General features: G+C 35.7%; 1 protein-coding gene across 2 annotated transcripts; it reads right to left on the bottom strand.

Annotated features, from left to right (window-relative positions):
- Positions 1-5,612: 5,612 nt before the first annotated feature.
- Positions 5,613-20,924, bottom strand: mtx1a (metaxin 1a). Of its 2 annotated transcripts, none has more exons than XM_053493659.1 (8): positions 20,800-20,924; positions 12,701-12,770; positions 12,134-12,213; positions 10,833-10,925; positions 10,136-10,318; positions 9,677-9,753; positions 7,693-7,850; positions 5,613-6,219 (listed from the first exon to the last, which is right to left on the bottom strand). In XM_053493659.1, the coding sequence occupies exons 1-8, from the start codon at positions 20,878-20,880 to the stop codon at positions 6,002-6,004; spliced, it is 960 nt and encodes a 319-aa protein (XP_053349634.1). In that variant the 5' UTR covers positions 20,881-20,924; the 3' UTR covers positions 5,613-6,001. The 2 variants fall into 2 exon arrangements, with proteins under 2 accessions (XP_053349634.1, XP_053349633.1); XM_053493658.1 differs by having other exon boundaries at positions 5,613-6,222.
- Positions 20,925-27,102: the final 6,178 nt, after the last annotated feature.

Raw genomic sequence — 27,102 nt, forward strand, 5'->3', positions numbered from 1 at the left:
AATATGCATTCATATTTATGTTTCTATCAGATAAAAAAACACTTGATAAATACAATTTCATACCCCTTATGTAGAGTCTATAACTTTTTTTAATTCATTCTTTCAGAGTTGATCTATTTAGATTTGAGAATACATGAGAATCACATGAGAATACATAAACCTGAAAATATGTATTATTCTAAAATGCAAAAATGTTAAGATATTGTACATGAATTTGACATGGTTATGGAAACTACAGAGGTTTTTTTTAATCCCTAATTTTGCACTAAATGGTTTAATTTAAGCAACAATTTTACACCAATTTTAATATCAATAGTCATAAAGAAATATAAAAAATCAGCATTTTAAATTATTATTGTTTAAAGCGAGACAGTATAATGCTAAAAAAGAGGGCATTTTTGCTGCAAATATGAAATCCTCTTCGAAACTTTAGCAACTTAAAATTTTATAGGAAAGCAAGATTGGTCACGTCTGTGGAGCATAAACTTCAGAAGTAGCTCCTTTGGCACACACATTTTCTATGGCACACACATTTTCTTTGGTTTCAAAGAAGTGCACTGCACAGAGCCCCGACTTTAACCACACTGATCACATTTAGGCTAAATGGATAATTAGTTGTGCACCAGTCCTTGAGTGCCTGATTTGCCTATGGTCAGGAATCGAATGAGGTTTAGTGCCAAGGGGGATTCCACATATAAGCAATAGCAATGTGCTGCAAACTATTATAACAAAGAAAAAAGAAGAAGTGCCATAAAAGAAAATACTACATACAAAAAGTAAGATGTTTTCTTACAATAACCCTATACTAAAATGATTCATTATGTCCCCCCAGCCCAATCACTCACTCACTCACTCATTCACTCATTCAACGTCTATAACGTGAGGTAAGGTACACCCTGGACTGGGTGCCTATCAATCGCAGGACACACATATAAACACACTCACTTCATGTGAGTCCATGATATCATGCTATACATGGATCCATGTATAAGCATGCTATGTAATATTTATAAAATGACTGAGCAACCAGGCACAACCTTAAAGCCTCTGTTTCTAAAATCTTGGTGCCAGACACGACAGTAAACCTTCAGAGATCTTAAGTAGTCTCATGTTACCTCAGTGGTTCAGAGCTATTTTGGAGGCACAAGGGGACCTACGGTATATGACCAGTGATTATAAGTCCTGTAATTGTCCCCTTGTTTTCCCAAGCACCCCCAATATTTATCCTGTGAGAACTGCACTACCTCTGCTGGCTTGTCTTTTACCCTGGTGCATCCTGGTGCTTGATTTCTCCTCCCCAGGTGGAGAGGTGTCAGCATGGTCACTCTGACAAGTCTGCAGATAGACAGCCACGTGTTGTACTGCATGTTTTGACATCTTTTTATCTTTTCCAGATAAAAGCATTAACTTTTCCAGCAAGTTGTGCTACAGTATGTGGAATTGGATCAGACAGGTTAGACAGACTTCCATGTGCGTTATTAGTCCTTTCTCATCCATGACCCAGTTACCAATTTACCAGTTATCCTTACCTGGACCACTTTTAGTAGGTCTAACAACTGCATACCAGTAATCAAAGTAAACTGCTGTTTTATTGCAAATAAAAAAAAATAAAAAAAACCTAATAAAAATGCTGTTTTGTTGTCAAATAGTATATTTGCATTCACTCTACAATTGGCATTTTTAACAGACATCATGGCAAAACAGTCAACAGTGAACTTTATATAGTTTAAAAGATTTAAAAAAGAAGAGATTTAAATAAATATTTCATTAACATTTTATATGTGAAAATATAACACTTGATTTTTCGGTCCTCAAGGTGTAATCTGATTAATAAATAAACACGCAAAGCTTTAAAATAATAAAAAAAAATTGCAGGTTCAGAATGATTAGGACCTGGGAGAATAACTTCCAAACATGGACATATATCATCTTCTACATTCACTGCTTCAATTAAAAATGTTCAGAAAAATTTATTGAAATATTTGAGCTACTATATAATTTGGTAAAACACCCCACTATATTATAAATAAGTAATTTAGACTTTAAAAGTTTATACTTCTTAAAACCTTTTTTTAACATTAGAAAACTGGTCCACACCCAAATGTGCTACAACTGGCCAGATGTAGAATAACAAGTAAGAGTAGGTCAATATGATACTATCAGTTATATCATGGTTGTCTCTGATTATGGAGAAGCAAAGCAATCTTAAGTCATAATTTAAAGTCATATCTTGATAAAAACGTACTGTAGTAGGAAATTGGAGATGCTATCAAAGCTCAACAGATTTTAAACATAATCTGCAATGGTTGGAGTAGTAAATGCAAGAATGTTAGGGGAAAAAATTTAAACAGCACTAAAAGGTAACATCTTCTTAGGCTGAGGAGTGCAAAACAAAAAATAACAAAATGGAAAACATAACAAAAATGAAAACAGAATAACAAATCCGAGAACAAACTAACAAATCAAAAAAGACGACAACAATTCAGACAAATCGGAAAAAGATATGTGTACAAGTAATATTGAGACATTTTTCACTTCAAATATAAAAGAAGTACTGCAGCCTCACAGCATTTAAATGTCCATGGTATTTTATTTCCAGATTTGTGGTTATGTTTTTGGTTTTATTATTTCGTTTTTTCAATTTGTTGGTTGGTTTCTGTTTTATTTTGTCACCATATTTTTTACTCATCATTAGTATAAATCAGTCATGTGATACTTTGTGCTATTCACAATTTAATTGTAACAAATCTCAGAAAATCAATGTGTGCAGAAAATTAACAGGTATACTGGTATTTCTGAGACTCAGCCGTTGACCCATTCAGACAAATGTTCGACCTATAATATGACCTCAAAAACCATTAAAAGCTTTTTAAACCCAAAGCTTTAAAAACTAAATTCACTATACACTATCAAACGGAATGCTGTTTTTCAAAATTATAAAAGCTGCCGTTTACAATAACAACTCTCAAGATGTTTACAAGTAATATTGTGAATAATAATGATAATGTGATACATTCTTGTAACTTTTTAGCCAGGTTTTAGTGAATGCAGGCTCGACATCTCCGTCCCCTGCTATGAGAAATGTTTATTTTTGATTGCTACTGTGTTGCCTGGACAACTGCTTTTAACTGCCTTTGCCAAGATAATATTTCCGCTCATGCTTCATTATTGCTGGACCTTAAAAGCAGCAGATTTGGCAATGGTGGTTGGTTCTTGCCCTTTTCAAACATCATTAGACAATTTGAAATGCGCCTGAAAAAAAGGCATGCTAAACATGAAGAAACGTGCCTGTATGGAACGGGTGACTCTGTAAAATCGTTTCCTTTCAGAGAGAAAAATCTGAGTTTCCAGAATGCTTAGACGTAGTGAGTCTACAAAGATGACTCACACTTTTGAGTTCCTGAACCAAACTAAAAGCAGATACAATCATGACATGCATGTTCGGGCATTAAACTCCATTGTTCCTGTTCTGATTGAATTGCAAATCTCACACAACAACAAAGCTGCAGAACATTTTTCCGATACAGCACTTTTCCAAATCTGTTTTTTTTTTGACGTCATTAAACTTTAGTTCCCATTGGAGAGATCATATAAGCCCATGAGTACAGATGCTTGTGCATGCAAACCCACACACACACACACACACACACACACACACACACACACACACACACACACACACACACACTCATATTACAGTCTATCCCCTTACCACCCCCACACACAAAACAACAACCCTGGAGTGAACAGGGGCCAAGGTGGGATTCCTGAGCTATGCTGTAATACACAGCTGTGAGTCCATAGGGTGCAGTGGAGAGACAGCACTCAGTTTGGCAGACCCAGCAAGATGGTTACTGTCTGTCAGAGAGAGGAAGAGAAGCATTAAAACCCAATAAGATGCCCAGCTGAAGTTTAGTTTATAAGGTGTTGATCTAATTTAATTTTATTTGTGTTGTGTTGCCAGTAATTCATGCAAAAACAAAGACATAATTTTGATTTCTTAAATAGCAATTATCACCACCCATATGTGTGATATTGGATAATAATAAGGTGTCTGCAGACTCTCTGCCATATAATCTATATACTGTACATAGACAGAATATTTGTATCTATAGTATTCTGTATATACAGTACAGAATGTCAGAGAAAGCTGCTCGGCCTTATGCCACTCTAACGGGCAGTAACACTGTTTGAGCAAACCAACATTAAATTATCTCAGCTAGACCAACGTCACTCTTTAACTAGTTGATGGGTTCTAATCTTAAGATTAAAAACTAGTAAGCTAGAACCCCTCTAAAAATGACAAAGAAGAGACTTCTGTTTGCAGTGATTGGGGTCCTGTCATAGTATGATAACCCACTACTGATGGCTAATGGCAACAGAAAGCCCAACATCCTCAACAACAGCTAGTACCACACATAGTGGCCTGGCTGACTCTGATTGGTTATTATAATAATGGCTACCACATGCGGTAACATGGTGGATAGCAATCTCAGTAAAACAAGCTTCCTTAAAAACACATGTGATACTGAGAAGAAGCTGATGGGTAGAACTTCAAATCAAAGCATTTCTTTAGACAGCGAATCTTACCAGGCCTTAAATTTAAATATATTTATATGTATATCTGGATTTCCATAAAGCTGCTTCGTGACAACTTCTAAAACACACAGAAGTGATACATATACCAAATAGAATTACATCAAATTGAATCTATATATTACCTTTAAACCTTCAGATACCAGCATCCTTCTTCTAAACACATAAGAATATTAAGAACAACCCAAAAGAGAAAAAAAGAATTATTGAGTCAAAGCAATAAAATTGTTGGCAATGGTTTTGCCATTGAAACATCACATGGCAGCTACTTCATGGGCATGCTTTGTCGTATGGCTTATTGAATAAGGGCAGTTGGATGTCTTCTCATGGTATGAGGCCTTTGACATTCTTTCCCTAAGGCTTGTATAAAACAGATGGTTCTTTTAGAAATGGGGCTTTAAGTTGTGGTCACCTAAAGTGCCACATATATGGTTTTTTTTTTGTTCTGGTGATTATGAAACCTGCAAGCTTGTATCTAGTGTCATTTACATTTAGTCAATTGGCAGATGCCTTTATTCAGAGCAACTTCCATTTTTTTCTCATTATACATCTGAGCATGCCTGGCCTTGGCCTGTAGTTGGACAGGACTTCAGGTTCCATATTGAACTTTTTGAGAAGAGGTGATCACTGCTGTTTTGAGAGATGGTGGGAAGCTTACAGCTTTACATTTAGGCATTTGTGTCATGGTGAGCGTCACTCTTTGGCCCTGCTCTAGAGAATGCAGGTCTTATTATCACAGAACCAGCTTAACCAAAGACACTAACAGCTAAGACATCCCAGACCCTTTTTCAGGCATTGATAAGACCACAGTTCATTATCAGGCTGCTAAGGCATATTAGTCTGAAAAAAACTGCTCCCCACTCCTAGCTGTAAAACTAAGACGTTAATTGTTTCACACACCTAAATCATTTAAGAACTTAAAAACATTTATGAAATGTATGATGTAGTCTTTGCTATTGGGCATGATTACTAATTTGAGCATTGCAAAGGTAAGAAGGAACGTGTAACTCAGTGGATATGATAACAAGGCAAAAGAGCTTTTATTGACCATTGATTCAGACTATTTTGGGAAGTTATTAATTGGTCCACCAGTGGAATTAGAAATGACTATTAGATTAATGCAATTTATCAATTAAAAAACTCAAATAGAACATTACAGATATGGTCTAATGAAAAGCTGTTGTCACTAATATAGATAAATTATACATGCTTACAGCAAAATAAACTTAAAATAAAAACAAGTACATATAATACAAAAACAAAAAAATCCCAAATCCCATTTAAAACTCTGTAATTAGAAAAAGACACAATATTCTTAACCTTCCTCATAAAGTAAATCTCCAGTGAAAACTTCTTTCCACCAGATAAATTAAATGTCCCCATTTATTTCCCACTCCGCTGTCAATTACTCCTCTTCCTCTTCATCCTGAAGTTCAATGGAGGTGGTGTTTCTTCCTGGGCCCTCCTCCTTCACATGCTCAATAGCAACAATGCCCGTGAGGAAAGCATAGCCCAGCATGGCTGCTACCGCTACCAGAACGGACAGCAGCTGCTTACGTCTCTTATAAGGCTCATGGTCAAAGTCACTCCCCTCCTTCGCAGTGGATGCTGGTTGACTCGTTCCTGCTGTCAACAAATAAACAAACCACATTTTTTAAAATTCATCTTAATTAACTGCTTCATCCTAAGTTGGGTCACGGTTCTCCTACAGCTAAACCCGAGAAAACTGGGCACTAGGCCCCTAGCTATGCATAATAACTATAAACCACGTTATCTCGGGGACTTTTAAGAGTATACAGTCATGTGTAAAAGCTAGCACTTCCTCTGTTAATTGTGTGTGTTTTTGTGCAAAAAAAAAAAAAAAGTTACATTTTAATTGTAGCAGGTTTTAGTATTAGGCAAATAAAACCTCAGATGAACAACAAAAAATAACCTTTTTCACTGTGGTATTTATTTATTTTACAAAAATGAAGCATAAAACTAAACAAAAACATGGCATTACCAAATACTCCCATGATTCAATAGCTTGTAGATATATCTTTAACAGCAATAATTTGAAGTTTTTGTTTCCTGTATGTCTATCAGTCTCTTACATGATTGAGGGGAATTATGGCCCATTCTTCTTTACATTATCATTGCTTCAGTTCATTGAGGTTTTTGCATATTCACTCATGCACAGCTCTCTTAAGGTCCCACCACAGCATTTCAATTTGAGGTCAGGACTTTGACTATTTAAAACCTTGATTATTTTCTTTTCAACAATTATGATGTAGATTTACTCTTGTGCTTTGGATCGTTGTCTTGTTTCAAGACCCAATTTCTAACATGTTTTAGCTAGCAGGCAGATGTCCTCAGATTTGCCTTTAGAATACCATGCCCAAATCATCACCCCATTGGTCTCATCTGTCCATAGTACATTGTTCCAGCAGCCTTGTGGTTTGTTCAGATGCATTTTTTAAACCTCAGGCTTGCTTCCATGTTCTGTTTAGACAGAACTGACCTTGGGGTGAATGTGCTGGGACATCCACTACTGGAAAGATTGTTAAATGTCTTCAATGCTTAAATAATCTTCCTCACTGTAGAACAATGAACTCCAAATTGTTTCCAGATTGATGTGCAGCAACAATTTATTAGATCATTGCTTATGTCTTTCCCTTGGCTTTGCGTTAACACACACCTAAAGACTGGAGACCAACTAACTGCAAAAATGTCTGCTTTTACAGAGGTCTGCACACCTGCAGGTGATCAGTTAATCGAGAGCTGACGATCAGTAGCACCTGGCTGCGGCTTACCCTCTTAAATCCTGTGGAAGCAGTAAGGCGTACTTGCCAGCATTTTTTTTTCTTTTTGGGTTCATTTTTGTTAAATAAATAATAGCATGTAAAAAAGGTTTTATGTTGTTGTTTGTTTGAGGTTGTATTTGCCTAAAACTAAGACTTATGAAAATCAGATGTTTTTTTTTATAAGGTGTTTACACAGAAATAAAGGAGGGGGAACAGATTTTTGAACATGACTGTATGCACATGCAATGTCAGTAAGCAGGATAATATCGGCTCTTGTGCAGCAAAAACTTTTTAACAGTTACTGGAGCCTCACCTCGATTCTCTTCAGGGAAGTACAGGGATAGGATGTTTGAGCAGAAGTTGGTCAGGTTGTCCAGTGTGTTCAGGTGCTGCTGTAATCTGGTGCTGGGCAGCCGCATTTTCAGTAGAGGTGCCAGATGGCCAAACACATAGGCATCAAGAGAGGAGGGCCTGAAGGGTAAAGTCAAAGTGAGCTCTTAACAGCCTTCAAAGCAAGAAAAAAATTATCAAGCTTCATCATGCACAATGGATGTACACTTAATGAGCACTTTATTAGGAACCCCTGGACACTTAATGATTTATGCATGTTCTAATCAGTCAGTCATGGGACAGCACTGCCAGCAGTTTTGGATAATCTTTATATCAATAATCAAAATGGGAAAAATATGTGATCTCAAAAATTTCAAACATGGCATGCTTCTTAATGCCAGATAGGCTGCTGATGATCTGGTATTTTCATGTACACTAATCTCTAGAGGTTTTTTAATGGTGCAATAAAGAAAAAGAAAAACTACCAGAGAGCATCAGTTCTTTGAATAAAAAAAGGCACTGTTGGTAAAAGATATTGAAGGAGAATGTCCAGACTGGTTCAAACTGACTGATAACCACTCGAGTTATGCCGAGAGACACAGATGGTTGAGTCTGAATTTGGCACTGACAGCATTAACCCAACCTGCCTTGTGTCAACAGTCCAGGATGGAGGTGGCGTAATGGTATGGGAAATAGTTTCTTGGCACATATGGGGTCTGTTAATACCAACTAATCATCACTTGAATGCCACAGTCTATTTGAGTTTCTATTGCTGATGACCATGTGCATCTCTTCATGGCCACAATTACTACTACTAATGACCAGTTAATATTTCTGATACTACATCCAACCTGATAAAGCTCTAGGTCATGGATCAAAAGTAATCTCAAACTGAATTTATAAACATGACAATGAGTTCAGTGTTCTTCAGAGGCATTCCCAGTCACCGGATCTGAGTCAAATAGAAATCCTTTGGACGTAGTACAAAAGGAGACTCTGAGCATGAAAGTGCACCTGAAAAATCAGCAGGAATTGCAATAATTTCAATATGGACCAAACGCACAAAGAGATGTTTCCAACATTTAGGAATCCTTGCTATCAAGACTTGAGGCTGTTTTCAGAGCAAAGGAAGGTATGTCCAGTGTTAGTATTTTGTTTCCAAGTGCTTGGTGATCATATAAACTGCTTCAGTATACACGTTAATTGAATTAAACTGAATTCTATACCTGATATAAATATGTGCAAAATAATTTTTTAATAAGCAAAGAATATATCTGACACATAATATAGTGATGAGCAGAAGTTTGCATAAGAATGAAGGCGGCAGAAAATACATTGGCAGTATGTCCACATTTACAGTGTGTCCAAAGGCAGGTATTCCCTTTTCTAAATTTGTTAAAAATGCAAAGTCATTAGATAATATTTATATCTGCCTCTGATGTCTTTACCATTCTCTGAGCTACAGGTTGGATAAAAGTGATTTCTTTTTCTTTTTTTTATGACGTCGGGAGATGTATTTGCTTCAGTGAATCCTTGATAAATACAACAAGCGGGTAGTTACTCAATATTTACTGAAACCCTTAATCACATTTGGTAACTTATTGATACCAAGTGAAAAAAAAAAAACATATTTGTCGAAAAAAGTATGTTTGTATTTTGTATTTGTATTATGTTTAACTTGTGTGTTTTTAAAATATTTTTATATATACACTTTAAAAATATATATATATTACTCTAGACAGATGAGGTACCACACTGACCTTTTGCAACATAAAAATGATAATGAAAATTTTTGAATTTTTGTGTCATTTAATTTAGTGTCCTATAGTTGGTTGACAGATTTGCTAGCTCACAAATAAACCAGTCATCAATATAGGAAGCAATGATTTGACCCAGAAAAAGAGAAGAGCTTAATCAAATCCATTCTCAAAAGTCATATTGGATCCTTTGTGCTTTGATGAACTTACGAGTCCCCGAAGAAAAATCTGTTTGACCTGAGGCGTTGAGAGAGAAGATTCATGCACTCCAGAGCATCACTGTACAGCTTCAAAAAGAAAGAGAGAGGTTTTTTTTCCATGCGAAAAAGACAATTATTACAACTATGTCTATAACATCATGATAAAATAAATCGAACTTGCAGGTGTATAAAAGTGTATTTGTGTGTGTGTACAGAAAGAATCTGTGGTACGCAAAGCAGCAGTTCGTCTCTCAGCAACGTGCCCTGTAATATTCCGATGATCAACAAGATCTTGTTTGGTTGGATTATGTTCTTATATTAGGCGTGGAAACAAACTTGGCCTTGTGGGCGATCCACAGCTGCATGTTATGAACACCTGGGGCTAAGATTGCTTTATTACACATTCTCAATCTTAGAGTCTCAGCCACTCAGCTTTTTCTCTCCAACCCATAATTCCATGCTTCCGCACCTCTTTTTCAGCCTCTTCACCAGCCTCTAGAGAGCTGTTTCCTCGCATGAGTCGCACTCTCTCCAGCTGCTGACGCTGCATGCGACTCGGCAGGAAAAAATTCAGTGGAAAGGAGATGTTCTCTGCATGCCAGCGACGCGTCACCTCAACATAGTTCTTAGAATCTATCCAGAGAGCATAAATCTGCAAGGGTACATAGAAAAAAAGTGAGTGTGAGTTGATTTTCATAATATCATTCTTTGTAAAAATGCTAATATTCTCCTTATCTAAATAGCAAATAAATGACAAAAGCTTGATAAGGATTTCCCTTCACCAGCAGTTTGGATGATGGAATGGTTAAAAATTGTTCCCCCATTGCCTCCAACTGAGAGGAAACTGCCTGGAATTGTTATACAGCAGCTATTAAATACCAGAGATAATAACCCAGTCACTATTAAAATACTAATGAACCACATGAGAAAGCAGATGAGGGGGGGGGGAGAGAGAGAGAGAGAGAGCTCTCTAGGACAACCTGCATATAATGAACGGTAATAAGAAGATATTTATATAAGATTGGCCCCCTTCAACATCGAGGGAACACTGGGCTCTTTTGCTTCAATCTCTTATCATTTGTACCATTTCATTTGTTCTCATTAACAACAGGACTACATCATGTATCTTTCTGAGCTAGCTTCTGTGCTCTCCTTGTGATTCTCACCAGAGCAGGCATCAGCTTTTCCTCCAGCAGAGAGATAAAAGCGAGTGTGTCGGCCCCTTCTTTTGCAGACAGATCATAGTCTGCATTGTACTTCTGAAACGAATATGACAATCATCGCACACAGTCATTAAGGTGTCATACTTGGATATGTTCAGATGTTCAGTAAGACAGCACAATATTAGTACAAGAAATAAAATACAAAAACTAAGCAATGACTGCAATTACTTTATCAATGAATGACATCACAATTATCTTTTTAAAAAACATTTATAGTAACATTTGATAGTTTGCAATGTCACTTTTACTGGATTTTACACTTTTATTATTGCAACAATGATAAACAATTCAACCAAAACATGGTACAATATTGATGCTCAAAGGTGTCCATAACACCATTTTTCACAATAATTAATGCTTCTTATCTTCCTTTTTTTTTTTTCTTCCTTTCTAATTTTTTAATGCAAATCCCAGGAGCGTACATTAGGTTTTTTGTTTCCATCTGAAAACTGGTCTGTGTACTATATTTTTTTTCTCTTTACCGCCATGCATATATTCTCCTGTACTGTTCTTTATTTATTAATTTAAAGTTATATATGGAAATACTGAATAATTTTGTACATAATTATTCAGACATGATAAACATATAAGAAAATTAGTACAGCATATAATAAGACTTTTGCACAGAACTGTACATCAGATAAAAAGAAATACAGTTTCATGTCCTTTTATGTAGTATTTTTAATTAAATATGTAGTAACTTTGTTTAATTAAAATCTTTTAATGATCTTAATTGTCATTCAGATAATACTTGGCCACTTTAGATTTCACATGAAAATACATAAACCTGAAAAAGTGTGTTATTCTAAAGTGCAACATTGTTAAGATATTGTAACAAGAATTCGACATGGTTACGAACACTATAAATTTTGTTGGCAAAAAAAATCCCTAACTTTGCACGGAAAGCTTTAAATTAAGCAACAATAGGTTATATGCTCCTAGAAGCTTATCCCAATTTTAGTATTAATACGCAAAAAAATATGAATAATACGAAGCACCTTGTTTATGGCAGTGATAAGGTCATAATTGTGTTACGAGGAGACTTTTTCAGCGAACTTTTTTTGATGTTTAATAAGCAATTATTCTGATCCATGAATAGGAGAAAAGTAAAGAGGGAGGCAAAATAGTTACAAAAAGATTTCGACTGTTTTTCAAATTAGAGCTTTGGTAAAAATGTACATGCCCTAAGCAAAAACAGGCTGAGAGCTACCTGTATAGTTAAGGAGTCAAGGACTGTGGCTTACCTGTTTCCTGAGCTGGATAATAATCTTGCTGGGTTGAGAGAAGCTTCCATCCTCTTTAGTCTTCAGAGCAGGAAGTGAACCTGGGAGCATGCAGCAACAGTCATAACACACCACACTACTATATTATTCTCGCATTACATTACTGTACTGCTACAAATGATATTTTTCATACAAAAACTGGTCTATATTGCTACTTTACTGATAGAACTAATAGACCTAACTTACTACTACTTTTTTCATCTATTATTATATACTGCTAACTATCACTAATAGCATTAACCTGTAATCAGTACTAATGCTTCTCATGCATCTAAAGGAAAAGCTCACCACTGCAAAAATTTAATGTTGAGTAAGGTAAATAAAGCATGTTTTATACACAGTATAAAAAGTCCTTTAGATGCTATGTCTATTTCACAATTGTCAAACCATTTTAGATTATCCTTGGTTTTCTGGGATTAGTGCCTTCTACTATTTGCGGTAACCTGATCATCCTAAAAGCATCATACTTGCATTAACAATGCATGCTGGCCAAGGAAAAAAACATTTAAATTTCATGAATCTGCTTACCTGTGGGACTTCTCCAGGGGTTGGTGATCTTATGAACTTTTAGTGGAGTTCCAGCAAATCGAGCATATGCCTGGAAGTGTAAAAGATTTCCATAAGAAGCCCACAATGTTACAGTATGAGTAAGAATTCTGCCCGAGGCTGGAGTTCGACAACATTGCAGAGGAAAGCTGTAGCTCATTCAACACAATTACAACTAGTTAGACCTTGATATTGGCAGCATTTGTTGTATTAGGAAACACATACACACACACAAATGTGGTCCACCAGGCCCTTTTTTGACTTTAATCCATTCACTGGTTAATGCAGCATTATTGAACATTAGGAGATTTAACAAGCAGCTTGCAAAAAAAAAAAAAAAAAAAAAACTAAGAACAGCAAAGGACACCGCAGCTACTAAGGTAAAAGTGCAATTATAGCAATAGGCACATAATATGCTGTGGTGATAAGCCTAGATAAGAGTTAAATTAATTGTGCATTTAATCGAATTATAACCATTAAACCTGCTGAGATAGAAAGCATTAACTCTCTTTACACTTTACAGGACATCTGTGGATGGGAAACCCAGCCAGGACATAAAACAACCCAGAAAGAGACAGCGTGTGTCTTCCTTGTGAGTCGGTTAGGAAGGTATACAGCTTAAAAACCTAATAAAATTCAAAAACCATAAATAATAAAAGCCTGTCCTCATACAAGACAGACACAAACACAGACGTATAACCATTTCAAAAGCTTTTTCCACTGGCAGCCTTATTTTTAGCATCGGAAATTTAGAACAGGATGTGAAGCAGTTCAACAGTTCAGCACCAAACCTGCAAGTACAGTATAATGAGACTAATTTTCAGTTCTCTTAGCCATGGAGGAAATATGCACATGTCCAGATTGGTGTTAAGGGAGCTGAGAAAGGAAAGAAAAAAAAAACACAGACTGGACCAAAAGCCTATGACAAGCAAGCATTTTAAACAAGCTTTTTAAACAGGTGACAGTTAAAAAATTCTGGAGTACTGAGCTAGAATTGAAAGAATTTGGACATTCCTTATATAAGCAAGGATCTGATTTAGTGCAATCTTGATTCGGGTTAAATTGACTTGGCAGCAGAAGACAGGAAGCTTTGCTTATTTTCTCTTAAAGAAAAAAGAAGTTCACGGCTCTTCTGGCAGAAAAAAAAACAAGTTACTCAACACTTCAATGCATGTGGACCACACTTAAACTCAACGACTTGCTGCAGTTTAATGCCTGTCGAAGATGTTGCAGCTACAGGACTGTGTTATTAACTAACAAGGGGATAAAGAGTACTCTCAGATAAATTCTATTAAGACAGAGACAAGAGTGGGGTGCATTATTGCTTGAGAACAGTTTGGGTGTTGTATACAATAATATGTAACCATGAAAGCCATTTGCATATTTTTGACAATTAAGTAGCAGGCTTTATTTTTTTAAAGGAGATAGTAGAGACATATAGTGTTTATAGTACAAAAGGTTAGTGGACAAGAGTGAAAGAGCACATGGGTATGCAAGAGAGAGACACGGGAAGAGACAGAGCGAGCGAGAGAGAGAAAGAGAGAGAGAGAGAGAGAGAGAAAGAGAGAGAGAGAGAGTGTGTGGACAGGGAAGCGTCATGGAAAACACTGCTTAATTTCTTCCACAATGTCTGCAGGTCTTGAGATTTTTTTTTTTAAAGCTAAGGAATTACAAAAAAAAAAGTGGACTGGGGGAAAAAGCAGCATGCCAGAAGGCAAAAAATCAGTTTAGTGGTCATGGAATTACATATCTAGTACAACCACAACAGAATATAAAAATCATTAGCTTTTGTTTTTTATTTCAAGTGATAATAAAATGTACTGCAAGATTGTTGTGACATTAAAACCTCCCCACAGTCTAGACCACTAAGGGCATAGAAATGGTCTATACAGTATTATACATAAAATTTAGTATAGCAAAACTTTAACAAATATCACTATCTTTTACAGGCTGAAAATTGAGTTCATCTTTCTAAAATTTTTTTTTTTTTTTGAAAATAGTTTTAAATGCCGGTTCAGAAAATATTGCCACAAAGTCCAAGAAGTTATATAGTACTGTGGAAAGCTACCACTCATTTCTTCATATTGAATTCAATTATGTTAATTAAATTAAAGAAATGGGAAGAAATGTTTTACTGTGACAGGCTGGAAAGTGCCTACAGGTACAATAAAAAAAATTGGTTGCTTATGTAACAACCTCATTTCCCCTCTCGTCTGTTCCAATCACTCAGCATTCGGCATCAATAGTATACCAATCACCAGCCTGATCATCTGGCATCATCTGCACCTGTTTCTCACTGGTTCATGTCTTAGGTTAGACGACTGCCTATGCTTGAATGATTCATAGGTCACTGTGTGGATTAGCCAACAACAACAAAAAAAAACATTCCTCTGAAACTGATCAGGTACAGGGACTGGACTAAAAATCCCAAAATGAGAGCCAGAAAAGGCCTTGAGGAAGCCTGGAGAAGTATTCCTCAAGACTACATTAAAATTACAAGAAGGTCTGGCTCTTCGGAAGAAAAATATGAAGAAATAAAGAGTGGTTTAAGACTTTTGCACAGTACTGACTATATATATTCTAAACTAAAGTTCTGGAACTTTCCATCAACTTTTTTTTGCAGTCTTATAAGTCAGAAATTAGAAGTCAAATGAAACCTGAGTGTATTTACTGTCACTGTGCGGTTCAGCGTTACTGCCTAAGTGGAAAGCAGTGGAAACAGAGTCAACGTGATGCAGCCAGTTGGAAAAGCACCATTACCAAAGACTGACATCATGCCTTCTGATTATTGGAGAATTCCTACACAATTTTAAAGTGTTTGTCGTAAAACCAGAGACATGAATGCCCATGTGCTGTCCAAGAGAAACAAGAACAGGAAAGTTGCTGCAGGCCAAACTGCTTCTGCTGACAGTTTAGTTTACAGCACAGCACCAGTTCGTATAAAAATGCCATAAGGACAATTCCAAATGGACTTTCTGCCGTAAACCATGCTAAGCTGCCAATTTCACCACATTATAAAATATGAGATTTAAATGTATTTCAAATAAATCACGCATACTGAATGAATGTATGATTTCCTGCTGGGTGTAATGTGCAGTCTCTTAAAATATGATCACACGTGTCAATAAAATATTAAACCTGAAACTGGACAGCACTGCAAATTACCTGAAATTGCTCAAAATTAAATGGCAGCTTACTAAAGAGTAGTAGAATATTAATATAGCTCACTGGCCTAAATTTAGAAATTAATTTAACTCCAGTTCAGGGATTTCTGAAGAAGGTGAGCCTTAAGACAGACAACACATCACTTATGCTTTTCAGTAATGGAAAAAAAAACAACCTTTTAATGCATGGTATTTGGCTAATTTTAAAACAAACTCGAGGACATGTGAACATTTGCTCTTCTGCTGCCTCTCACTCAACGTGGAAAACTGAATGGAGCTGGGCTATAATTTTCCAGACAGTGTGTATGAGAGTACAATGATGTGTCAGTAATTGCTTGCTGTTTTGGGAATCAGCCTTCACTACAGGGGGAAAAACGGCCACAGGCATTTTTCCAACCACCAAGAAGAAAGTTCTTCTGAACGCACCTCCTGCAAATAAGCCACATCATTTAAAGTTCAAAAAAGGGGGGATCCTGAAATAACAGAAATTAATTCCATGTGGCTACTATGGTGTTACAAAGATATCAGGAGGGATTTCCTGGTGAGACTGAGCCAGAATGGAAAAGTAAAAAAGTCAAGAAACTCTTTCCATAGTAAGTTTTTTTTCTCTGGAAGAGAAGAAGCCCTCAGAGCCACAGAAAATACCTTGAGCTGTCTGTGGTTTTATTTACTCGATTAAAATACTATTTACTAAAACAAAGCAAGTATCGGGTTTTAAATAGTTGGCTTAATAATAAAGTGGAAATGTGAAGACCTGCCTTCCCTGAGTCTCGTCAATGTATACGATGTTTAATGACCCCAGTGATCTGTACAGCTTTGGATCTGAACAGTTCCGCTGTATTAAAACTAACCTAATAAACACATTGTGGAACGCACATCACCGGCAATCACATTTAAAGAAAATGCACTGATGTTCACTGCTCAGTCCACACAGGATTAAAATCAATATTGCTAACCTGAAAACCTTTCTTCTTTCAATCGGTCATATTTGTAAGCAGTTTTACCTTGTTGCCGGACACATATTCTAGGGGCACAGATGTATGGGTGGGGCAGCATAATGAGGGATTTTAAATGACATGGGTTAAAGCGGTTTAATACATAGAAAAGAAATGTAAACTAACTTGATCCTGTCAGACAATGCTGTCTGAGAAAAAAAAAAATCTTTTGGTTTTAGAAAGCTAGAGAAAGTTCACATTCATAAGCCGACCACTAAGCCACCAATGCCCTCTAATATTTATACAATATAAAACCCTAAGGACCACAGTATCCACAACACAAAGCATTTAATATGGGATTATTTGCAAGCAACTATTGCCAAGAAGAGAGAAATATGAAGTCACACAGGAAGTTATAAGCCAATTTTTAGCGTAAGTATATGCCATCATCATAGCTGAAATAATTTTTTGATATATTGAAAAGTCCAGCGCAATTTTGCATTCTCATTGTCTTGAGATCCGGTTTGGTGGCAATCATTTAAATTCCACAGGAGAAGTATTTCAAACTTAATTGGGTTCGTTTTGCCCATGACATAAAATGCGAAATTTGTTCCGCTCACTGAATTCTAAATGTTTACCAGGGTACATTCAAGGGTGTATGAGCTATGCAGCAAAATGAGTGAGAGAGTGCAGTGAGACTTTATTCTTTTCCCTTCTTTATCACACCCACTTCAAATCAGAAATCGCTGCATCAGGTGTTCCGGGAGTCGAGAAGACATTAAAATATGCAGGGCAGGTGGTCAGGTGGTCCTCCAGGATCAAAGTTGAAAACCACTGGATTAAACCAATACAAGCTGTGAAGGAGTGGCTGATAAATCATTTTAGCCAGAAATAGAGCTCCAATGTTGGTTAAAATGACAGCTGAATGGCATCTTTCTTCTATATATTTTCAAGTTCTGTTTGATATGCAGTTTGGGACCTCTAGTATGAAAATAGTGCAATTGCATTAAATGAATAAATAACGCTGATATCTTTTAACAGGTGCTAACAAGCTACAACAACCCAGCTCAATGAATCAGACTAGAAATATTTGAATAAAGTTTACAAATTGCACAGGTTCATCAAAATATCTTCTATCACGCCCAAAAAATTAACTAGCTACAGTAGCCTGAATATACGAAAATATGGTTTGTCCATGGCTTAATGCCTTCTAAATCCCAGGACTTCATTTTTAATGGTTACAATTTAAAGAAAGCAGAGACAATAAGAAACAAGGACGTATGCTGCTGCAGTTATATTATTCTACTAAATCTGCCTGCGACTTTGTGGAATTTAATTGAACACTCATAAACACGTTTTCCAAAGTGTAAAACGCCATTTTTTAATTTTGGAATGAACTAATGATTTATTTTCAGAATTTATTTTTTTTTATGGAAGGGCATTTTCCATTTAAAGTTTTTTATTTATTTATTAGGATTAGCATATTTTCTAATCCTATAGACCAGTTGGATTGAAATTAAGCCTATGTTACATCAAGCTCAGCCAAATACACATTTGAAAACCCCATTCGAATTAGTTTAGTAGTCTTTATGTGACGCGTGCACAGACAAAAATTCCAAAAACCATCTTGATGTGTTCCATTACTCATCTTATATCCCCCCAAATTATTTTTCCTGCAAATGTCTTTAATGCACAGACACATCAACTTTACAGTTTTATTAGATATAAAATTTATAAATTATACTAAGATAATAGATAGAATTAAATAGATAGATATCATAGATTCACCATTAAGAATTCACAGAGCAGCACTTTGTATCAGGTATATTAAGGGATTGGACATGTGTTAATTGTGTTGAACCAGAAAAACAGCTGGGAACAACTGAAATTGTGGAATGAAACGTATTCTATTTCCTCGGGTCTATTTACTAGTTTAAACTGGCACTTGCTAATTTGATTGTGTGCAAGCTATTTGCACTACTGTAGTCATTAACTAACAAGTTGCTCTTTTGTGTGATATTCAAAATCCACCAAGGCAACTTAATACAGTACTTTCTGAATCCCCCTCATTGTTTCCGATGTCAGGATAGGTCTTCCAGAAGTCCTGTTCTTACAACCAGGTTTAAAGCAACAGTTAAACTTGTTTTTTAACCAGTGCTTAAATCCACACCAGCTGCTAGAAGGATCATAAAATATGTCCTGCAGTAAAAGTCTCCACACTCCACAAACTTGAAAGTGAGAAATTTGTTTTCCTAAGCTGTAGCTGGTGGGAAGTACATTTTACAAATACAGTGTATATCACATCATAGAGATTGCATACTGTACAGAAACAATTTTTTCAACCCATAAAAAAAATTTATAGTATGTGATTCCTTGGGATGCAGCCATGATAAGTTCTTACAAGCTCCCTTTGCAAAACAGACACCAAAAGTTCCTTATTATACAGTGTCAAAGGTTGATGCACCCGGTCAAATGTAATTTAACACAGAAAAACTTGTTGGCCACACTTCATATACAAGTAGAGCAAAATACTGACACGTGATGCAAAATAAATCCAAATCTGACTTCATGAGTATTACATAACTCAGAAACTCTTTGGGTGTTTCTCTGAATGTTTTCTTATGTGTCATTCCCTGACATCATCTTTTATACCCCTAGATTTATTCCAGTGTTTGAGAGTACAAGTCCATTCTTGTTGGAGTCATGAAACACGCTTTATTTAAAAAAAAAAAAAAAAAAAAAGATACAGAGGAGATACAGCTGCGACCTTAGCTTCAGGGGTCCTGGTTTGATCCCAGACTCTAGTAATGTCTGTGTGGAGTTTTGTCCCAACTCCCAAAAACATGCTAGTAGACTGACAGATTATTTCCTCCATACTTGGGAATAAGTGTGTGAATGTTACCATTACTTAGATTCGTTGACAATGGAGTAATTGGTTGCTTTACTTCCCAGGGCCCTCATGTACGAGTCTCTTTCTGGCTCTCTCTTTTAGTTATGCTGTCATAGTTAGTCCTGCTGGAGTCTCTGCTTGCACTCTACACTTAATATACATTCACATTTTACATTATGTGACTGAACATACCTAACTGTACTCTCTTGTTCTTTTTCTCTCTTACCTTTACATTCTTTCATTCTGTCTGTCACTCACTGTCAAGCTGCACATGATGCTCCTGAGTTTCCAGTGATCTAGATCCCCTCTGCCCCTGCCATCCTGGTGGCCCACTTTAAGTTGTAGATCTCAATGCATGCAGGCCCTGGGTGGTCTGCTTGGGATGCCTGTGGTGCACTTTACCATGTCAAATAATCTTGGACGATTAAGACAGCTGCACAACAGTTCCCTGTTGAGTCTGGTTCCTTTCAAGGTTTCTTCCTATTGCCATCTTGAGAAGGTGTTCATTGACACGGTCGCTCTCGGCTTGCTCATCAGGGACAATTTGATGATTATGATTTATACATATTTTCTCACACATTTCATACTCATTTCCCTCATCTTCTTTTCGAATCTGTAAAGCTGCTTTGTGATAACGACCATTGTTAAAAGCACTATACAAATAACAAATTAATTTCCAGATCTCAAATAATTGCTTGTACAACAAACGGAAGTGTAATTTTTATAGATGTGTCTCCCTTCTTAACAAGCATTACAGTGCAGTATATCCAGTTTTCCTGACAGAAGCCCTCCATACAGTATACTGCAGCCTGCAATGGCTGTTATTTGTTCCTTTTGTGCTCTTGCATGATCAGTTTGCCCCCTTTTCACTGTTCTACCCATATCTGAGCAATACATACACCTAAGAGAAAAGTCTAAGATTGTATCACCGACAGCAGCTAAATCACCCTGGTTATATTTAACAGTTATTAAGATGATTAACACCTGCTGAGTGCTGGCCAACAAAATATCTGATAAAGCTCGTTCTCAAAAAGAATGAACGCACCCAAACAATAGGGTTATAGCAGAGAATAAAACACAAGCAAGGCTTACCAAAACAATAAGACTGTCAGTATCAACCGAAGGTAGACCCCAACTCCCCTTCCAGCAAAACAACTCAAAGGGGGCCGCCATTTTGTTTAACTAATATAACCTTTGACTCGGAAGTGATATTTCAAAAACCGCCGCAGAAAACAACATTTTTGTTCGGTTCAACACAACCGCGCGCGCGCGCCTACATGCTCGCGCACCCACTGTACACGCACGCGCACCCCCATATCGTGACCAGTCAAACGTTTGATAAGTTTTCCATATTCAAAACTTTGAAATAACGTATCAGGTAATTAAGTAACAAGCAGCTGTCGGTTGTAATTTTAAGACGCAAAGGACGCGAAGAGAGACACCGTTTTTGTTTTCTATACTGTATTTACTCAGTGCATCTTTTAATATCCAAGTGAAATCTAACACCAACATGTCAAAAAAAGAAAAAAAAAAACAATCACCGACTGTGTTTGACAGTTATTACATTTTGTTATTATATTATATACGTTCAACATGTACGTTCACTACTTGATTGTCTGATGACTAGCTGTCTACAAATGGTTACTAAATTAATTAATGAATAAATGGTGGTAATACTGTATATATATGCACACACAAGTTACTTAAAATGGAATGAACTCTTGTCTACATGCACTGTAATTGTAATGGAAAGTCTACTCTGCATTAAGAGAAAACAAAAAGGGTGGAGCAGCTAATCATAAAAAGATGTTTAAAAAGTTTAATCATAAACAGAATCATATAGTTATTGTCTGCCATTGAATACACAGAAATTCTAATAGTTTGGTTTACTGTAAAATATATGTCAGTAACACCTACAATTTCCCCAGCTGCCACTGTTTATTCCTCCTTTTGTTGGACAAAACCTATTCTTACAATCACTATAACATTTCTCTAGCCGAGATGCTAGTAGTTGATGCTTTATCTGATGATAAGTAATAGTAACCCAAAATCTGAAAACAATTTAGGCACATTATTTTGTCATACATGAGGATATTGTTTTATAGCTGCAGAGGGACCGTAAGCTGGCCATTCATTTGTATATGTGTTGCAACAGTTCAAGACTGCTGCTGGCAAGACATGGGCCTGAACATTCACAAGACATGACATCACATGCTGTGTTCTGAGATAAAGGGGAGTTCTGTTTGTTTGCTTGGAGGACAGAAAGGTCTCCATGTTTCCGCACTTCTTGCAAAACTCATTTGAACTTGGTCCCTTTGACTGTTGAAATGACTGTTGTTCTGTCTTGTCCTGTGTTTATTACTATACAAATCAAGCTCAAGTTCCTTAAGAAATAAACCACATTCACAAATTCATTGCATTCTGTTCTTTGAATAGAGGCCAAAGAAACAAAATACCAGCTCAAACATTAGGGCAATTACAAAACAGCAAAATCACAGATCAAAGTTAACCAAAGTAAGTCTACTCTGGACACAATGCACCTCAGTGGCCTATGTATAAAGGAAAGTATGCTGCCTTCTAGTGGGGAACAGGATGATAGACAATGTCTTGACAAAAATGGCCAGTGTCCAGCACTGTTCTTGATTTCCTTCCCCAAACCTATTGATTGAACTTTTTTGACTCAACTCATATTGTACTACAAAACAGTCCTCAAAGTGGGGTATAGGTATCCTCAGGGCTGTGTGTGTGTGTGTGTGTGTACAATATATATATGTTTATATATATATATATATATATATATATATATATATATATATATATATATTACACTATAGATACTATATTCTTTATTTTTATGAGCTGTAAGCCACAGCCATCCAAAATAAAATATTTTTTTAATAGATTTTGCGCATATAAAGTTTTACAAGTTTTATTTTAATTTGGGGGGGCTGTGGCTTACAGCTCATAAAACTATAGTATCTCAAGAGAGCAGAATTTTTCATTCTGGAGTTTCAGTAATTTGCAATTCATAAAGTATGAACAATTTGTATTTCTCTGCCTAGTTTAGTACACAGAACCACTATCATGGGGAAAACTGCTGACTTGACAGCTGTCCAGAAGATCGTGATCGACACCTTCAACTGAGGGTACACCACAGAAGGTCATCAGTGAAAGAGGTTTCTGTTCACACAGTGCTGTATTGAAGGGATGATCACAGCCTTAAGAAGATTGTCAAGCAAAGCCGATTAAAGATCTTGGGAGAGCTTCAAAATCATTGGAGTGAGGCTGGAGACAGAGTATCAAGAACCACCAGACTCAGACATCAGGGCTACAGCTGTTGAAATCCTAGTATCAAGCCACTCCTGAACCAGACATAACAAGGAGGAAAAGAACTGGACTGATGCACATGGTTCAAAGTCCTCTTTTCAACTGAGACTAAATTTTGCATTTTATTTGGAAATCAATTCCCCAGCATCTGGAGGAAGAGAGGAGAGGTACAGAATCCCAGTTGTTTCACATCCAGTGTGATGTTTTCACAGGCAGTGATGATTTGCCATCTGCTGGAGTTGGTCCACTATGTTTTATCAAGTCCAGAGAGAGATTTTAAAGCTCTTCCTGTTTCTGTTAGTAGACAAGTTTTAAAGAGATGCCAAGCTTCCTTTTCCAGCAGGACTTAACACCTGCCCACCGGATTTTGATTTACATGAGCTGTAAGCCATAATATGCAATTAATCTAGAATATATGAGAAGTTTCATTTTTGAGTAAATAAAAAAAAAAACACAATATTCCAATTTTTGAGATGCACTAGTCTATAAAATGGATAAAATATTTCTAACAGCGTAAGTGATTTAACAAGTTAGTCACATATAGCACTGCAAATGAGCACTACTGGTTTAGGCTGTAGTAGCATTGCTTCACAATTTAAGTCCTCGAGAATTCATGCTGTGTGGATTATTTTTTTTTTCTTTTGCTAGTGGGTCTGTTCCACCTCGAAAGCAAAAAAAAAAACATTATAGTGCATGAGGTTCCATAACTTGCAATGAGCACTAAATACTTTTTCATTTACAGAGGTTATATTAATGATTTTATTTATATATTATAAAACTAAGTTTAAGTAAACTAAGTGTAAAAAAAAGAAAAAACAAACAAACAAAAAAAAATAAATAAAAATAAACAAACAGAATTATAGAATGTATAGGACCATCCAAAATAATGGTTAGCACTGAAGATTTTCCACAGGCTCAAGATTTTGAAACACGGCCATGTCTCCTGGATTCAAACATCAGGGTAGCATAGTGGGTCTCACCAGACGACTGCAAAAAATGATCACAGGTACATTAGAGTGTTTATTTTTGAAAGTAAAATAAGAATTAGAAAAGCCAGTTTCGATGTACAGTTTTCTACTATATAAGGTATATTTATTTGATATTTATTACTGTAGGTGCCAAAAACAGCTACATCATTTGGTAAATTGACACAAAATAATTTACACACAATGTGGTGCTGACCGAATGACCACGAGTAAATAGCTGTCATAATTCTATAACATTTACTAGAACAATCTTCCTGTAAATAAACATTATTATACATACAGTACATTATATACATTATATCAGTTATACAAACACTGATATTCCTTTTGTAGTTATTTGAAATTACATTAATATATTTGTACTTCTTACTTGTTGATGTTGCTGTGATGCATTACAGTCCCTCTGATGCATCAAAAAAGCTGAAGAAAATAAACACATCACTGTTGATATACTGCATCTATATACAGTATGGTATACTTTATATTATAAACATTCATATTTTCCCAAACGTCATACATGAATTACACTTTTAGTATGGTGTTTACAGTTTACTTAGTTGGATTAATATGACCAGCTACCTATAATTTTTTCATTTTGGATATCATTTTTCTTTTTTTTTTACTTTGCACACATTGATATAGTACCTCTTCTATAGCAGACACACATGGCTAGCATTCCCAAGATGATCAGAAGTGAGATCCCTCCCAAAACAGCCAAGGGGACCAAACACTGATATTCCTTAACTGCAATAAACCATTAAACCAGTATGTAACACAGTGGTGTGTTCTCCAGTTACTCAAACACTGTACTTAAAAAAATAAAAAATAAAATAAATATTATTTTATAATAATAATTATTATATTTTAGATTAAATTATATATAATTATATAATATATTGAAAATTATAAGTTAGATTAAAGGTATTATGACACCAAAATTCTCATTTCTACAGTAGGTAAGAAAGAAATGTTTAATGGGTTATTACTAATTATACTTTACACTAAAATTTATAGAAAAAAGGTTGAATTGGAAAACCTAATTACCTCTATAACTTAATTTTACAATAATTATAATCAGGAAACAAAAAGCAATACCTTGTTGTAAATCTGTCTTGTGGTCATTAATGTTCATGTTTTGCTTGTCGCTTCTATCTGAAGCAAAAATAAACAAAAAAGTCATTAAACACCAAACCAAACACTAGAGACCAGAAAAACATGTTTGTAAAATTTTAAATCAATGTATTCACGTATCATATTAAGGACATTTACCCATCACTGTTAGCGCTGTTCCATTACCCATATAATCCACACCTTCATTCAAAAGCAAACAATAAAATGTGCCGTTATCAGAAAGCCTGGCTTGGGAAATTGTCAGTGTACATAGTATTTCTTGATGAGTTTTTTTGGTAAAAGTCCTCGAGCCTAAGATGTAGACCTTAAGACCATTTTCATGTTGGTACAGGAGCCACCTAACTAAGGAGCACTGACCAAATGCATTTTGGATATCACATGTTAATGTGACATTTGTACCGACATCCACAGTCAAACTGGAAGACTGAAAGACCACACTCCCACCTATAACACACATTAACAATAATGAAAAGAAAAAGAACATTTTGATTTCAAAGAAACTGAATATTTATTCATTTAATAATTAAAAAAAATATTAATTTTATTGTTTAGTTACTGCCTTAGTTACTTACTGCCTTAGTTACTAATTGTTTAGTTACTTACCAGCATATCTAAGATGAAAGAGAAAAATCAGAGAAAAGCTGTAGAGCATCTTGTTATGTTGGCTAAGGATGTGTACTCATACTTAAGAAAAAACAAAAAACTGCAAACACTGGCATGTTAGCGTCTTTTAACAAAGCTTACCTTGTTGTGTGACCTTAATATAAAAACCGCAAATGGGCTACCTACTTTCGAATTTTCCGTAACTGTCTTTGATTGTTAATTATATCACATACAGCCATCTTGTTTGTGCTATGCATGCCGCAAGTGAGTTTTATTTGAGAGACTTTTTCCATGAATAGCCCAAGACAGTCTATCATAACAATAAAATTATAGGTTTTAACATTTGAATCAGAATTAACAGCCATGGCAATGAAGTTCCAATCTGAATCACTAGCAGGCAGTACTGAGCAGCATAAAGTATCCAGACGAACACTTAGCTGAGATGTTTTTGACTAAGCCATCATAAAAAATTATAGATTTTGTCAATTAAATGAAAAATAACTGCATGAAGTTCCAACAATCAATGAAGTTCCAATCTGAATCACTAGCAGGCAGTACTGAGCATCATACAGTATCCCCATGAACACTTAACTGAAAAGGTTTAAACTTATTTACCGACTCCATGGCCTCTTAAAACAATAAAGGAATCATAGAATACCAGAAAAAAAACAGATTATTCAGTGCCAATCTTTGTTTTTTGATAGTTCTTATAGAGAAATACAGTTATTTTTATCTTCCTGCGTAAAATAAATGATCTATGTGGATGTGGACCACTGATTAAGCAGATGGGTCCCACCCCAGCTCTTGCTCAGGTGCTCAAACAATAAAGGGACTGTTCAGTCTCACAGTGAGGCACTGCATCTAAAGTACTGTTTCATTAGGACAAAAGCTGAGAAGAAGAGTTTACAGGCTGAAGGATTAGCACTATATTATACTTTAATAAAGAAATGTATCTTTTTTGGATTATTGGGCTCCTAACGCTTCAGTCAGGTAAGGTGTTAATACATTTTTAATGTACAAAGATGAAAACAGATATATAATGGACAATTTGCATTTTTTTTATTTATGTGCATTTTTAAAAAGTACACATTACAAAAAGGTTTATAAAACAGCAATGCAAGTCAACCTGTTTACTAAAACGTATTACATGTTTATATTCTTTAATCACCAATAGGAAGTATGTATGGAAAAATATACTACTATGGAATTTACAATTATTCAAATTTCTAAGAATCTACGTTGACAACGAAAACAGCAACAGAGTAGATATATTTACTTTTTGTAAAATATTATGTAATGTCATTGTTGTAAGTTCTATCCAAAAATTCTTACATAATGTCAAATAAAA

This window comes from Clarias gariepinus, chromosome 4, assembly GCF_024256425.1.
Source record: "Clarias gariepinus isolate MV-2021 ecotype Netherlands chromosome 4, CGAR_prim_01v2, whole genome shotgun sequence".
NCBI classification, from domain to species: Eukaryota; Metazoa; Chordata; class Actinopteri; order Siluriformes; family Clariidae; genus Clarias; species Clarias gariepinus.